Source organism: Scyliorhinus canicula, chromosome 9 (assembly GCF_902713615.1).
Source record: "Scyliorhinus canicula chromosome 9, sScyCan1.1, whole genome shotgun sequence".
Lineage (NCBI taxonomy): Eukaryota > Metazoa > Chordata > Chondrichthyes > Carcharhiniformes > Scyliorhinidae > Scyliorhinus > Scyliorhinus canicula.
In genome coordinates, this window is record NC_052154.1 from 135,250,640 (window position 1) to 135,267,723 (window position 17,084).

Here is a 17,084-nt window from a genome sequence, read left to right on the forward strand (position 1 = left end):
ACCTCCCTCATGTATGTTGCATTTCCTCTCAGCCAGAACTACACAGACCACACACACTATGTTTCCCTGAAGACATCACATTGAAACAGGCAGGTGAGCAGGGTAGGGCACAAAGAGGGGAGTTTGAACAGTGCTGTCGGTCTGACTGCAGAAATAAACAGGCATGGAGGACAGCTGGTGAGCTAACAGAGAAAATTTGTTTGACTACCTGGCTTTGGACTTTGTTTGGCTTGCAACCTCGATTTGGGAAATGAACTGGAAGTGACTGAGAACCCAACTCTGGTCGAACCTTAACTTTCCGAACACTGAAAAGGAAACATTCTGTTTTGGTTTGATTGAAAGCAGGTTTCAGGGAGTCAGGAAGAAGAGTGAAAAGGAAGACCTCAAAAACGGCTGTTTCAGGATTATTCCCAGTTTCATGTGCCACTGTATGAATTGGACTGGTTACATCTCAACATGACTGGCACTGACATACTCACAAGGAGATTTGATCGTACTGCTGGGGTGGGTTTAAACTAGCTTGATGCGGGGGGGGGGGGGGGGGGGGGGGGGTTGAGGGGTGTAGCCATCTGGGATGGCCACTTTCGGTATACAAAATGGACACTCACAGAGACTCTAGGGAAATGTGAACAATACGAAGCAACAATCAGGCACAGAGCCTGAATGTATATTTGGAAAGCAGTCAGCAGACGGAATCAAAACTCTGGGTCAATTTACATATTGGTGGCCCATCTCCGGGAAACAAAGGATGAGTGCTCAGGTAGCCGATACTGTTCCAGACATCCCGGCGCCACTACCTCAACCAAAAGACACAAGCAAAGCAAGGCCAACGGCCACCTAGGGCACGCCCAGTCATCAGGTCACCCGCCCCTTTATTGGTTTAGATCGATAACAATGATCAAGAAGCTGCCCAATTAATTGGGACCAAGTTTAACTCCCGCCTAAAAGCACGAGAAGCCCTTCCAAGTATAAGAAGGAACCCCCGACAAAGGTTCAGCCTCTTGGATTCGGCTCTCAAGCAGAGAGACCCATCCACCAGCATCACCAGAAACAAGTAAGTTCAAGTTCAACGCTTGCTACCAGACAGACAACCTTAGCTGTACTCCTGTTACCTCTTCGAACAGCCTCCGATCTGAACAACGGCCATTGTTCCTCTGACCTAAGTGGGCACCCGTAGTTAAGTATAGGTGTTAGTGATAGAGATAGTTTAGTTTGTAGTATTATCATGCATGAGTAGATCTTACTGTGTGTGAATAAATAGTATTGACTGTGAACTAATTAACTGGTGTATTGGCTCTTTGATCGGTTTTCGGGTTGAACCTTGTGGCGGTATCGAGAGATACCTGGCGACTCTGAAAGTATACACGTAATTAGGATTAAGAAATGTGACCATATTGATTGCTATATTTATAGCAAGTAAACAGAGCAAAGGGGGGGGGGGGTTTGAACCTGACCTGTGGCCCAGATTAGAAGGAAGTTAAGTTGGCAACAGGAAGTTATATGTGGGACTAGAAGGCAGTAGAAACAAAGTAAAGAAACGAGTATACATTAATTGCAGAATGGCAGCCAAATACAAAGTTATGAGCACTCTCCCTGAGTGCTCATTGTATGCAGCATTCATAATAAGGTAGATGGTCTAAAGGCACAAATAGAGGTGAATGGGGATGATATAATTGCCAATACAAAAACATAGCTGCAGTGGTGACCAAGACTGGGAATTGAATATTCAAGGATATTTGATGTTTAGGAAGGACAGACAAGAAAGGAGAGGTGGAGTTGTGCTGATAATAAGGGATGGCATCAGTGCAGTTGTAAAGGAGGATCTCAGATTGGAAGAGCAATGTGTGGAATCTGTTTGGCTGGAACTAAGGAACAATAACAGACGGCAGATATTGGTTGGAGTTGTTTATAGACCACCTAATAGTAATCGTAATGTTGGGCTTCATATTAATCAGGAGATGAGGGAAGGATGTAGGATTGGCAATACTGTGATCATGGGGGACTTCAATCTTCACATAGACTGGTTAAACCAAATGAGAGTTAATGCTGTGGAAGACGAGTTTCTGGACTGTGTTAGGGATGGGTTTCTAGAGCAGTAGAGGAACCAACTAGAGAACAGGCTATTCTAGATCGAGTATTATAATAATGAAAAAGGACTGATTACTAATGTCATTTTAAAATAACCTATAGGGACACGTGACCACATTATGATAACATTTTATATTATGTTTGAAAGTGAGGAAGTTCAATTTGAAGTCAAGGTGTTAAAGTTGAATAAAGGAAATTATGAAGGTATAAGGGGCTAACTGGCTGAGGCAGATTGGGAAAATACATTAAAAGGTATCACTGTGCGTAGGCAATAGATAGTCTTCAGAGAACTATTACATAGCATACAACATTCCTTCAGGGTGCAAAAATCCAAAAAAGGCCAGTCAACTGTGGCTGGCAAAGTAAGTTAAGTATTGTATAAGGTTAAAACAAGAGGCATATATTTGCCAGAAATAGTAGTAAACCTGAAGATTGGGAGATTTTTTAAATGCAGCAAAGGAAGGTCAAGAAACTGAACAAAAGGGAGAACAGAATATGAATGCAATCTAACAAAAAATGTAAAAACAGACTGCAAAAGCTTCTGTAGCAATGTTAAAAGGAAATGTTTGGAAATGTGGGTTCATTACTGGCAGAGTCAGGAGAATTCATAAAGGGGAATAGAGAAATAGCAGAAAAGCTAAATACAAGTGTCTGTTTTCACTTAGGATCGTACAAGAAATCTCCCAGATGTAGAGATCCAAGGGACTTGGGAAAATGTGGAGTTGCAGGAAATTAATATAAATAAGACGGTTGTATTGGAGAAATTAATGGGACTGAAATTCGGTAAGGCCCTGGGACCTGATTTAATGCATCCCCAGGGGTTGAAGAGGTTGTTATATAGATAGTGGATGCATTGATGATCATCTTCCAAAAGTATATAGATTCTGGAATGGTTCCTGAAGATTGGAAGGTACCAAATGTCACCCCACTATTTAACAAGGGAGGGAGAAGGAAAGCAGGGAACTACAGACCTGTTAGCCTTACATCAGGAGTAGGGGAAATGCTAGAATCTTAAAAAAAAACACGAGATAAATTGGCACTTGGACAATCATGATCTAATTGGGTATAGTAAGCAAAGATATACGAATGGGAAATCATGTTTGACAAATTTGTTGGAGTTTTTTGTGGATGTTACGAACAAAATTGACAACGGGGAGCCAATGGATGTAGTATCTTTGTATTTCGAGAAGGCTTTTGATAAAGTTTTCCACAGAAGGTTGATTAGCCAAATAAAAACACTTGGGATAGGACACGATATACTGACATTGTTTAAAGGTTGGCTAACAAGCCGAAAACAGAGTAAGAATAAATGGGTCATTTTCACATTGGCACTCTGACTTGTGGGTTATAACAAGGATCAGTACTTGGGCCTCAACTGTTCACAATATATATCTATATCAATGATTTGGATGTGGGAACTAAATGTAATATTCCCAAGTTTGCAGATGATACAAAGCTTGGCAGGAATTTGTGTTGTGAGGAAAATGTAAAGTGGCTACAGGAGCATTTAGATAAACTTAGTGAGTGAGCAAGAACATGGCAGATGGAATATAATGTGAGCAGTTCACTTTGGTAGAAGGAATAGATGTGCATGTTTTTTCCTAAATTGCAAGAAATTAGAAAGTGTAGATGTACAAAGGGACTTGGGTGTCCTTGTTCATAAGTCACTGAAAGCTAAAATGTAGGTGCAGCAAGTTATTCAAAAGGCTAATAGAATGCTAGCTTTTATCACAAGAGGATTTGAGGCTTGGTTACACAGTATCTGGAATATCGTGTGCAGTTCGGGACCCCTTACCTCAGAAAGGACATTATTGCCATTAAGGGAGTGAAAAGAAGATTCACCAGACTTGTTTCTAGGTTGGCAGTACTGTCTTATGAAGAGAGATTGGGAAAATTGGACCTGTGTTCTCTTAGAGTTTTGAAGAATGAGAGGTGAGCTCATTGAAACCTACAAAATACTTAAAAGAATAGATGGGTAGATGCAGTTTAGATGTTTGCCTTGGTTGGGGAGTCTAGAACCGGGGGCACAATCACAAAATAAGGAGAAAGCCATTTAGGATCGAGATGAGGAGAAATTTCTTTAAACAGAGGACTTTGAATCTTTTAAATTCTCTATCCCATGGAAGCATAATCATTGAGTATGCTTAAGGGAGAGCTTGATAGATTTCTGATTAACGATAAGGTAAAAGGTTATGGGGACAATATGTGTAAAAGCATTGAAGTTTCCGATCAGCAATGGTCATGATGAATTTTGCAGCAGACCCAACTGACCGAATGACCTGCTACTGTTGCTATGTTCCTACGATTGCACTGGTAAATAGCTTAGCTGTCTGGTTAAATATATCGGAAGATAATCAATATAAAAGTTGCACTCAACAAAGAGCTTTTTTTTGTTTGTTTTATTTCCTGCTATTTTGAAACTCCTGGCTTGTTTACACAGACTTTGCGACAATAAATATCTCTATCCCATCATGCTGTTTACCTGAACACCCATGTTAAACTGTGCAGAAACCCCTTGACAACAAGATCCTAGCACGTACATATAGTGTATCTTGTACAATATTTGTTGGTAGCATCCATTATTTCCATGTAATAGAACTTCATTTCAGCAGCATTATATTCCTTTCTTCCTCCTTCTAAAAATATTACTATTTTAAAAATCGTATCGGTGCTATTATCTGGTCAGTTGGCAGACGGGTTCTGTCCAAGTAGCCCTTGTCACTTGATGCAGATTCTACAGGATAGCGTGAAACAATTCCTTTGCTGGTAGGTTCTGGCTGGAATTTCAGGTCTTCACCCACTGTCTTCAAGCAGCGAGGGCCAGTGGCCAGAATATGTTGTTAGAAAGCTGATAATGGTAAAATTGAGAAGTTTTAGTTGTGAAGTCCCAAGTGAGAGGTGATTTTTAACGCTTCATTTAGTTTCCATTTTGCATCACTAATTTTTATTATTAATTAAATGAAATATCAAGCATTCTGTTACCTCTGTACCTAGGGTTTACAATTTATTTTTACGCATCCTGATTTCTTTACAGGGCATGGTCCTATCTGCCGAATATATCAAAAAGAAACTAGAACAAGAGATGATTCTCTCACAAGCCTTTGGCCGAGACCTGGTATGGTACAGCTAATATTATAAAATATAGCCAGAAACAAACTTAATGAATGTTGTTCTTCTGAAATAAAAGCAACAAGTAATTATCCAAAAGAGAAATCTGGGTGACCAATTTGTTTCAGTTGACATTAATTCTCATGAAGGGCACTCACAAAATATTCACCCCGCCTTCTTGAGATTGGACGGTGAGTGCCTTGTTGTGCAATTCCAGTATTTCCAGATGCAAGGTCTGTTGTTTTTCTTTAAATAACAGCTTCTGCTTACTCGCTTTGTGGGCCACATTTTCATTACTTTGCAATTTCAGTTTCAATGTCTAGGAATCTCTGTATTTCAACACAGGAGTCCATGTTCCTGATCAACTTTTCAACAAATTGCTTCTGAGTGTTTTTATACATGCATACTTTTCTTGTAATGTTAGGAACTAAATGAAGTCTAAAATGTATGGAAACATGTTGTGATTTGCTATTCTGGATGATAATTGTCCGTGATCTAACTTGCGCGTTGGTGCCTGCGTGGTTGTTTTGGTAGCAGAGTCAAAAGGTTGTGAGTTCAACGCTCACACCATGACCTGAGCTCATAGTTTCAGTTCAGGACTGAAAGGTGCTGAATTGTACTGTCTTATGAATGAGACCTTAACTCAAGTCTCTGTCTGTTGAATTGGTTGTTAAATATTCCACAGCAATAAAGAGCAAAGAGTGCTCCCAGTGCTCCTGACCAACGTTTCTGCCTACTACAGAAAGCATATTAATATTGCTATGTCCGAGAACGTGCTGTGTATGTTCACCTATAGGGGCCAGTTTAGCTCAGTTGGCTGGACAGCTGATTTGAGATACAGATAGAGGTCAACAGTACTGGTTCAATCCCTGTACTGGCTGAGGTTATTCATGAAGGTCGACTTTCTCAACCTCGCCCCTCACCTGAGGTGTGCTGATCCTCAGGTTAAATCACCACAAATCAGCTTTCCCCCAACCCCCTGCCAAAAAGCAGCCTCCAGTCATCTGGGGCTCCAGCGACTTTACCAGTGAAATAGTTGAAGATTAATCATTATATGTGAAGTCATTGAGATGCTTTTGAGAGACATGATTATAGATGAATGAAGTGCCTTTCCTAATTCAGTGATGGTACTCTTGCTGTGGAGTAAACAATCTGTCGGTTTGACCCTGACATCTGTATTCTAATCTCACATAGTGTGTGTTAGGCATCCTTCATTTCTGATTTTAAACAGAGATACCTTGAAAGATGAGATCAAGTGAACCAAATGACCGTCTTCATCAAAATCCCTTATGTAGATCTTGTGGTACGTGTTGTTTTCCAATCAAACGGGACCCAGCTCTTCATTCCTGATTTGAACTGCTCAAATTTTTAAATTTTCATTCATGGAATGTGCGTATGCAGGCCTGCATTTATTACCCATCACTAATTTAAGAGTCAACCATATTACTGTGGATCTGGAGTCTCCATGTAGGCACATCAGTTAAGGAAGGCAGATTTCCTTCCCTAAACGACAGATGGGATGGGTCAACAATCTGCCGTGGTGGGATTCGACCCTGGGTCCCCAGGTGATTCTCCGGGGTCTCTTGATTGCTGGTCCAGAGATATTGCCACTACACCACTATCTCCCCATAATTTTAATGAACATTATCCTGCAGTCTATCCTGAGACTCCAGTTTTAATTGAAGAAATAGAAACATCTATCTCCAAGAATGGTATTTAAAAGACTAGATATTTTAAATCCTAATTGTATCCCATCTTTCAGATGAGATGCTAACTCAAGGCTTTGTCTGTCAATTCTACCCAAGCCAACAATCTTCCCGTGACCAAAACAGATTAATTGGAGATTTATTCCCATTATTTGTGGGGACTGATTTAAATTAGCTGCCATTCTTGTCTACATCGCAATAGTAAATATATTTACTAATTGGCTATAAACGATTCATGGTATGCTGAGGACAAGAGGGATCCAGGTTTGCTCACTTTTGGTTGTAGGCCTGTAATATGAATGTTACCTCTGGAGGCAGAGAACAACACCTTGCAAGGTGATTTTGTTCAATTCTTCAGTGGGCAAGGTACCAAAGGCAAATAGCTGCTGACAGTCGCTGTCGGTGCTGTCATTTTCTTTTTATCCACTCACAGCACACTATTCCATGACACAGCATCTGAATCTTGTGAGTCGCTACTCGTATTGTTATTGAAATCTGTAACACAAATGCTGTGTCATTAAAGTTATCAAAGCAAACTGCATTAGCTAAAGAATACTGCATTTAACATTTGTGTTAAGCTTTTAACAATTCAGCATACATGCATTACAGAGACATAAATGAAATAAAATGTCTCAAGGTGTCAAAGGAGTGTTATCAAACAAAATTTGCCACCAAGTCATAATAATGAACATATGAAGTAGGAGCAGGAGTAGGTCACTCAGCCCCTCAAGTCTGAGTTATGCTAATTAGCTTCCAGGCTTGTCTACATAGCAAGAGTAAATATATTTATTAATTGGCTATGAAATGCTTCAGGGTATGCTCCGTGATTCATTAAGATCATGGCTGATCTGATTGTAACTTCAACCCCACATTCCTGCCTACCCCCGATAACCTTTCACCCCCTTGCTGATCAAGAATCTATCTACCTCGGACTTAAAAATATTCAAAGACGCTGCTTCCACTGCCTTTTGAGAAAGAAAATTCAGAGATTCGCAACCCTTTGAGAAAAAAAATGTCTCTTCATCTCAATATTAAATGAGTGCCCCTTTATTTTTAAACAGTGATCCCTAGTTCTTGATTCTCTGACAAGAGGAAACATCCTCTCCACATCAACCCTGTTAATTCCCCTCGGGATCTTAAAGGTTTTGATCAAGTCGCCTCTTACTCTTCTAAACTCTAGTGGATGTTAGTCAGGTAGCCTGACCAGGGGTCAATATTTGTCAGCAAGCACAGTGGCGATGAGTGAATGGGGCTCGGTGCAAGTTAGAATACGGCAAGAGAATTTTGGCCAAGAGCATGTTTATGTAGAGTGAAAGATAGGAGGCTCGCCGGGTAAGTATAAAAATAGTCTAGAGGTAACAAAGGCAGAGGAACTGAAGTGAAGATGATGAATCTTACAGAGGTGGAAGTGGCCACTTCAGTAGTTCATCTCAGAGTCAGATAGGGTGCCAAGGTTTTGAACAGTCAAGCTTGGATTCAGACGAGACTTCCGGGGGTGGCATGTAGAGGGGAAGTCGCATGTTGGGCGGCTCCTGCTTGAGGTGTGTTTTTAGGAGTTTTAAAGTCTGGTCCTGGGCAATTTGCAAATGATTGGATTTAGGAAAATATAAGGAAGGCAAAGAATGTCAAAAGGTTTCAGGAAAACAGCCATGAAGAAGGGAGTGAGTGAGTGTTCACCGTCGATTGAGAGGGCCAGCCAGGGAGCTAACAAGATGAAATGAAAAATGAAAATCGCTTATTGTCACGAGTAGGCTTCAATGAAGTTACTGTGAAAAGCCACATTCCGGCGCCTGTCCGGGGAGGCTGGTACGGGAATCGAACCGTGCTGCTGGCCTGCTTGGTCTGCTTTAAAAGCCAGCAATTTAGCTGAGTGAGCTAAACCAGCCCCTGCTGGTTTCGGCTGGTGAAGGCTGGGCTGCTGGGTGGGGCTGTACTGCTCACAGCAGAGAAGATGACTGAAGTGATGCCTTTGGAGCTGGAGAAGCAGTTTGCAAAGCATGCGGAGGTGTTGAGGAAGGAGATGGCGATGATTTTGAAGGCGTTAGTGGAGGAGGCAATTGCCCTGGTGGGGTGGTTGTAGCAAAGACATCGGCCGAGGTGAAGAAGCAGGGCGAGAAGATGGAGGGAGTGGAAGAGGCCATGTCGCACGCAGCACAGCGATCAGCTCACCTCGATGGGGGATGAGCAGCGGAGGGTGGTCGAGGCCAATAAGGGCTTGGAGCAAAGCGAGAGGACTTGGAGAATAAATAGCTCGAGGCAGCAAAATTTCAGGATTGCGGGCTTACCCGAGGGGGTGGAGAGCTCAAAGCCGACGGAGTACTCTGCCAAGATGAGGGAAGGAGAGGAGCCCTCTTGGTCTGAACTGGACCAAGCTCATCGGTCGCTGAGGCCGAAGCCAAAGTTAAATGAACCACCAAGGGCAGTAATCATCTTCTTCCACATAAAGAAGATTTTGAACTGGGTGAAGCAGAAGCGGGAGGTGCGGTGGGCGGGTGCTGGAGTTCGTTTTTACCAGGACTTGACGGTGGAGCTGGCAAAGATGCGAGCGGCATTTGGCCGAGTGAAGACTGCATTATAGAACAGCGGGCTGCGATTTGGAGTGGTGTATCCAGCGAAGCTGAGAGTGACCTACAACTTCAGAGATTTCTACTTTGAGACAGTGAGGTGGTGGAGGCGTTTGTGAAGGATTGGGACAGAAGTGATGAATGGAACTGAAGAGGGGCTGTGGACTGTGAATGGGGAGTTGGGAGAGGGTGTAAATGTTTTTTTTTAACCTATATTTAAATTTTTACTTCACGTTGTTATGGAGGTTACTTTTTATTTTATTGTTAATTTTTGTTGTGACGGTTTTATTTTGTTGAGATATTTGGGTTAGATTATTTTCCTGGGACTGGGCGGGAGGGGACGGGAGGGAAAGCCTTGGGTGGTGGCCCCCACGCTAGCTAACTTAAGTTGGCCAGTGAACGGAGGTGAGGTGGGGGAGGGGCTGCGAACATTGCAGCCTGGCAAGCAGGTTTCAATGGGCCTAAGAGATGTGAAACGGGGTGGGAAGAGGTTCGATACTGCGTGAGGTTTTTTCGAGAGGAAGTGCAGGAGGGAATTCTGGGAGAGGGGAGGGGGCAAATGGATAGGGAAGGGTCAGGCTCATGACACAGAGCCCGGAATTATGATAATAGTAGATAAGAAGGGAGGGGGCAGTGAGAGACCCCCCCCGGGTTAGGTTAGGTACGTGGAACGTGAGGGGGTTGGGAGGCCCAGTCAAGAGATCCAAGGGGCTGGCGCATCTGAAAGATTTGAAGGCCGATATGGCGATGCTGCAGGAGACTCACTTGAGGGTGAAGGATTAGGTGAGGCTTAGGAAGGGCTGGGTTAGCCATGTTCTTCATTTGGGATTTGACGGCAGGGCTCGAGGGGTAGTGGTTCACAAAAGAGTACGGTTCCAGATGGAGAAAATGGTTGCGGACCAGGGAGGGAGGTATTTGATAGTGACACAGGCATTTGAGGCGAGGTTGGTGGCGCTGGTAAGTGTGTATGATCCCAACTGGGGTGATGTAGGATTTGTAAAGAAGGTATGTGGGGCCATCCCCGACTTGGATTCACGTGAATTGACCGTGTGTAGGGACTGGACGTTGGTGCAGGAGCCGAGTTTGGACAGGTCACGGACGCGCTCACTTGTCCCGTCCGGTGGGGAGCAAAGGCGTTGGCTGGACTAATGGTGGAAGTGGGAACGGTGGACCCTTGGAGGCTTCTGCACCCGGAAGAGCGGGAGTATACCTTTTTCTCCTCGGGCCATAAGGTTTGCTCGCAGGTTGATTTTTTTTTGTGGTGTGGAAGGCGCTATTGGCTGGGGTCAAGGGGTCAAAATATTCGGCAAGTGTGATATCGGATCATGCGCCACATTGGGTGGACATAACCCTTACCAACTTTTACAGATACACCATAGAAAACATTCTATCTGGCTGCATCACAGCCTGGTATGGCAACTGCTCGGCCCAGGACCGCAAGAAACTTCAAAGAGCCGTGAACACCGCCCAGTCCATCACACAAACCTGCCTCCCATCCATTGACTCCATCTACACCGCCCGCTGCCTAGGGAAAGCGGGCAGCATAATCAAAGACCCCTCACACCTGGCTTACTCACTCTTTCAACTTCTTCCATCGGGTAGGAGATACAGAAGTCTGAGAACACGCACGAACAGACTCAAAAACAGCTTCCTCCCCGCTGTTACCAGACTCCTAAATGACCCTCTTATAGACTGACCTCATTAGCACTGCATCCTGAATGCTTCATCCGATGCTGGTGCTTATGCAGTTACATTGTATATGTTGTGTTGCCCTATTAAGTATTTTCTTTTATTCCCTTTTCTTCCCATGTACTTAATTATCTGTTGAGCTGCTCGCAGAAAAATACTTTTCACTGTATCTCGGTACACGTGACAATAAACAAATCCAATCCAATATGATGTTGGAGAGGGGGGCAGTGCAGAGGTCGGGGTGGAGATTAAGTTGGGGCTGTTGGGGGACTGAGGGTTCTGTGATAAGATTGAGAACGTAATTGAGAAATACGTGTGGTTTAATTGTACGGGGGAGGTTTCGCAGGCGGTGGTTTTGGAAGCTCTAAAGGTGGTGGTAAGAGGGGAGGTGATCTTGTTTAAGGCAAAGACGGATACGTAGGAGAGGGTGAAGCGTCGAAGGGTAATGGATGAGATGTTGGAGGTGGACAGGAGGTATGCAGAAGACGGGGATCCAGCAAATTTGGAAAAGAGGAAGGAGTTGCAGGGGAGCATTGACCGACTGTCTACAAGGAAGGCGGTGCGGGAACTGAGGAGGGCAAGGGGAGCGGTTTACGAATATTGAGAGAAGGCAGGGTGCATGTTGGCAGGCCAGCTTCGGAGGGAGGGAGCGGCGAGATAAATTGTTCAGGTGCGGGATAGGGCAGGGAAGTTGGTAGTGGCTCTAGATCCGATTAATAGGGAGTTCGAAGAGAGAATGTATAGGTAGGAGCCACCAGGGGAGGATCGGGAGAGGCAGGAATTCCTGGATGGGTTTAAAAGAACAAAGAGAAAGAATAAATGAAATTACAGCACAGGAACAGGCCCTTCGGCCCTCCCAGCCTGCACCGATCCAGATCCTTTATCTAAACCTGTCGCCTATTTTCCAAGGATCTACTTCCCTCTGTTCCCCGCCCGTTCATATATCTGTCTGGATGCATCTTAAATGATGCTATCGTGCCCGCCTCTACCACCTCTGCTGGCAAAGCGTTCCAGGCACTCACCACCCTCTGCGTAAAAACCTTTCCACGCACATCTCCCTTAAACTTTCCCCTTCTCACCTTGAAATCGTGACCACTTGTAATTGACACCCCCACTCTTGGAAAAAGCTTGTTGCTATCCACCCTGTCCATACCTCTCATAATTTTGTAGCCCTCAATCAGGCCCCCCCTCAACCGATTGTTTTGTTTCCAACGAAAACAATCCGTTCAACTCAACCTTTCTTCATAGCTAGCACAGCAGGCAAAATCCTGGTGAACCTCCTCTGCACCCTCTCTAAAGCATCCATATCCTTCTCGTAATGTGGCAACCAGAACTGTACGCAGTATTCCAAATGTGACCTAACTAAAGTCCTATACAACTGTAACATGACCTGCCGACTCTTGTACTCAATACCCCGTCCCCGTCCAATAAAGGCAAGCAATGCTGTATGCCTTTTTGACCACTCTTATAGACCTGCATTGCCACCTTCAGGGTACAATGGACATGAACCTCCTGAATACCCGAGGTTGGGGGAGGCGGATAGGGCTATATTGGAGGGGGCAATAGAAGAGCAGGAGATATAAGATGCGATTGGGAGGATGCAGTTGGGGAAGGTAACATGGCCAGATGGGTTTCCGGTGGAGTACTATAAGAAATTTAGAGATAAGTTGGCGCCTCTGATGGTGGGGATGTTTGAGGAAGAGATAGGGAAGTGGCTGTTGCCACACACTCTGGGTTAGGCATCAATCTCCCTGTGTCTAATGAAGAATAAAAATCCGACAGAATGTGGGTTGTATAAGCCCAGATCACTTTGAATGTGGACGCAAAGGTGTTGGTGAAGGTATTGCCGGGTAGGTTGGAGGACTGCCTCCCGAAGGTGAAAGGGGAAGATCAAATGGGTTTATGAAAGGGAGGCAGCTCTTTTCGAACATTAGGAGGGTATTGAACATGGTTATGACGTGGGTGGAGGGGAGGGAGACAGAGGTAGTTGTGGCGTTGGGCGCCAAGCAGGCGTTTGCCCAAGTAGAGTGGGGGTATTTGATGGCAATTCTGGAGCGGTTTGGGATTAGGCCACGATTTATAGATTGGGTAAGACTACTATATAGGGATGAGGGGTTGTGGTGTGAGTGTTCACACGCCTAACATGAATTTAGGATGTTTTGCTCTGCACTGTGAGACCAGGCAGGGATGCCCTATGTCCCCCCTGTTGTTAGAGCTTGCGATTGAGCCTTTGGCCACTGCGTTGACGAGTTCAGAGGTGTGGAGAGGGATAGTGAGGGAGCGGGGGTGGGTGGGTTAGAGCATAGTGTTTCTTTGTATGTGGACGATTTGCTGTTGTATATATCAGAACCGAGTGTGTCAATGGGTGGCATATTGGAGCTGCTTCGAGTGTTTGGATCTTTGGGGTGTAAGCTAAATTTAGATAAAATTGAATATTTTGTGTGTAACCATTCCGTAGGGTGACTCACTTTAGATATCTGGGGGTGCAGGTGGCACGGGATTTTGGGGGGAGGGGGGCTCTGTAGGTATAATTGTTACTAGTTTGGTGGGGAAGGTGAAAGCGGATCTGGCAAGGTGGGATGGTCTTCCTCTGTCGCTGGTAGGTCAGGTGCAGGTAATTAAAATGAACGTGTTGCCACGATTTTTTATTTATTTTTCAGTCTCTGCTGATCTTCCTGCCAAAGGTATTTTTCAAGGAGGTTGAAAAAAATGATTACCTCGTTTATATGGGGGGTGGGAGGCAGGGGGGGAGAAGGTGGCCAGGATTAGGAAGGTGCTGTTGCAAAGAGGACGGCAGTCAGGGGGGTTGGGTCTCCCGAATTTACTGTATTATTACTGGGCGAAGAATGCTGAGAAGGTGAGGAGCTGGGTTAGAGGAGGGTCTCCCAGTGGGTGAGAATGGAGGGGGTCTGTACAGGGGATCGGGGCGAGGGCCCTGGCAACAACGCCGCTCCTGATGGCCCCAGGGAAGTACTCGGGGTGTCCGGTGGTAGTAGCGACGTTGCAAATCTGAAGGCAGTTCCCTAATTCAGTTCAGGCTGAGGGCAGGGTCGATGGAAATGCCAATTCGGGGGAATCATAGATTTGAGCCAAGGAAGTGGGATGGGAGTTTTCGGACATGGAAGGAAAAGGGAGTCAGGACAGTAAAGGATTTGTTTCTTGTCTGCCGGTTTACAGGATTGGAGGAGCTGGGGTAAAATATGGGTTGGGGCAGGGGGAAATGTTTAGGTATATATGCAGGTCCGAGATTTTGCTAGGAAAGAAATACGGAGGTTTCTGGTGGCGCCGCCCCACTCTGTTGGAGGAGGTGCTAACGACAGGGGAAGTGGAGAAGGGGGTGGTGTCGGCAATTTATGGGGTGGTCCTGGGAGAAGAGAAGGCACTGCTGGAGGGGATTAAGACAAAATGGGAAGATGAGTTGGGAGAGGGCATGGAGGAGTAGTTTTGGTGTGAGGTCCTCTGGCAATATGAATGCTTCAACTTTGTGTGTGCGGTTGGGGCTGATGCAGCTGAAGGTGGCGTATGGGGCGCACCTCACAAAGGCGAGGATGAGCCAACTCTTTGAGGGGTAGAGGATATTTGTGAACATTGTGGGGCCCCGAAAATCACATTCATATGTTTTGTCCTGTCCAAAGCTGGAGGGGTATTGAAGGGAGGTCTTCAGGGTAATCTCGAATGTGGTACAAATGAAGCTTGGAAGCCATATTCAGGGTATCGGATCAGCCGGGGTTGAAAGTGGATGTGGAGGCAGATGTTTTAGACTTTGCCTCGCCGATCGCCCGAAGGCAGATCCTGTTGGGGTGGAGCTCAGCTTCTTCACCGTGTGCCCTGGAATGGCGGGGGGGATTTGTTGGAGGTTTTAACACTTGAGAAAGTGAAGTTTGAGTTGAGGGGAAGGATGGAACGGTTCTACAATTCATGGGCTTTGTTTATTGTGCACTTTCAAAAGTTGGATGACATCCAACGTTGGAGAGTGGGCGGGGGGAGGGGGGGGGTGGTTTGGACTGTGTATGTTGTTGGTGACTATGTATGGGTTGATCGTTGATTCTGGATTCCTTTTCTTTGATGTTTGTATTTAAAATGTTGAGTTTGGGAGTTGGTGAGAGGAAGGATTTGTTAACTTGGGGATTGACATTGTATTTGTTACCGTTGATTGTTGGTGAGTGTAAATTTGGATGAAAATATCAAAAAGGAGGAGAATAAAAATATATATTTTTTAAAAGCTTGGATTGAGACAGTAACTGGGGAAGGGATGGATTTGGTGGCGAGAGAACAGAGTTTGGAGTTGGGTTTGAAGCCAGTGGTTTTGGGAAAATCTTCCATTATTAAATGCATTAATCCTTAGCCAGTGAAATTTACTTTGGTAACTTTAATGAAGCAGGGTTTGTGTTACAAATTGCAATAATAATACAAGTAGCAACTCAAAATTTTGATGCGGTATCATGGACTTGCATGCTGTGAGCTCAAGTCAATGCTCTCCACAAAGGAAAGTTCTGAATTTTAATTGTGTCATCTGATTGTATTAGCATTCTTCTCTCACTCACCCCAGACACAAAAAGAGAAAGTCAAAGATCATGTCATCCAGAAACCTAATTTTACCATTTGCAGAAAACTCATTGAATATTCTTAAGAGTAATGCATGACACTTTGGTCAAAGAATAAAGAGTATAGAGTCTTGAAGTCATTGCAGTGTAGAAAGATGCTGTTCAGCCGATCGAGTCCATGCCATCTGTCCATGCAGTAACCTATTCCCTTGATTTATTCCCATTGCCGTCCCAATGGGTTACATTACCATGTGCTGTGTAATAAGGTTCTTCCTCACATCTTCCCCATATCCCCTGCCCAAAACCTTAAATCTATGTTCTTAGTCATGTCATTATATCATTAACTAATGGGAATAGTTTTTCCTTATAGCTAACTCCCCATTGTGGAAAGTCTCCTCTGCACTCTCTCAAGGTCTTTTGCATCCTTCCTAAACCATGGTGAGCAGAACTGAATAGCAGTACTCTAGTTGTGGTCTAAGTAGAGCTTTAGAAAGCTTCAGCATAACATACTTACTGATGTACACGATGCTTCTGTTAATGAAGCCCAAGACTTCATATGATGTGCCAACTACTCTCTCAATATGTTCTGACAGCTTCCATTATTCATGCACATGAACCTTAGTTCCCTTTGACTCTGCACATTCTTTATAACTATGCCTTTAAGTGCCTGCCCAATCTTTTCTGCTTCTTCATGTCAAATTCCATCTGTTATTTGTCTGCCTCTTTGTCTAGCCTACCTATATACTGTTACAATCACAAATTATCCCCACCGTTTGCCACACCTCCAAGTATGGCATCATTGGAAATGTTTTAAATGTTACTCTATATTTCAATATTGTAATCACTTGTTTGTTACCAAAGAAGCAGCGATCCTCGCACTAACCCTTGTGATCCTCGCACTAACCCTTGTGATCCTCCCACTAACCCTTGTGATCCTCGCACTAACCCTTGTCATCCTCGCACTAACCCTTGTGATTCTAGCACTAATCCTTGGGGAACACCACTGCCTACCATCCTGTAGTATGAAAAACAACCATTTACCACAATTCACTGCTTTCTGTCCTTAAGCCAAGTTTTTATTTTTCATTATCCTTCTCTGTTACTTTGATCAAAAAAATCAGTTAGATTAATTCGATATAATCTGCCTTTTAAAAATATGTGCTGGGATTTCGTTAACTAACTCAAACCTTGTCAAGTGCCTTTAATTTTTTTCCCTGATTACTGTTTCTAAAACCTTACCCACCACAGGTATGAAAGAGTCTGATTTGAAGTTACGAGGAATATCCTTAATACTTTCATACCATTCTCCAATCCTCTGACACCTCCAGTAATCAGGGAGAGTTGGAAGATTATGGCAAGCCCTTCACTGTCCTACCCCGACTTCA

At 44.3% G+C, this 17,084-nt stretch overlaps 1 protein-coding gene across 7 annotated transcripts in view; it reads left to right on the forward strand.

Annotated features, from left to right (window-relative positions):
• LOC119971726 (diacylglycerol lipase-alpha-like) overlaps positions 1-17,084 on the forward strand; it is a 513,684-nt gene that overhangs the window by 404,685 nt on the left and 91,915 nt on the right. For all 7 annotated transcript variants that reach the window (XM_038807680.1, XM_038807682.1, XM_038807675.1 and 4 more), the window contains one exon: positions 5,123-5,203. In XM_038807680.1, coding sequence (XP_038663608.1) covers positions 5,123-5,203 — 81 coding nt within the window. The remainder of the gene's footprint in view (positions 1-5,122; positions 5,204-17,084) is intronic.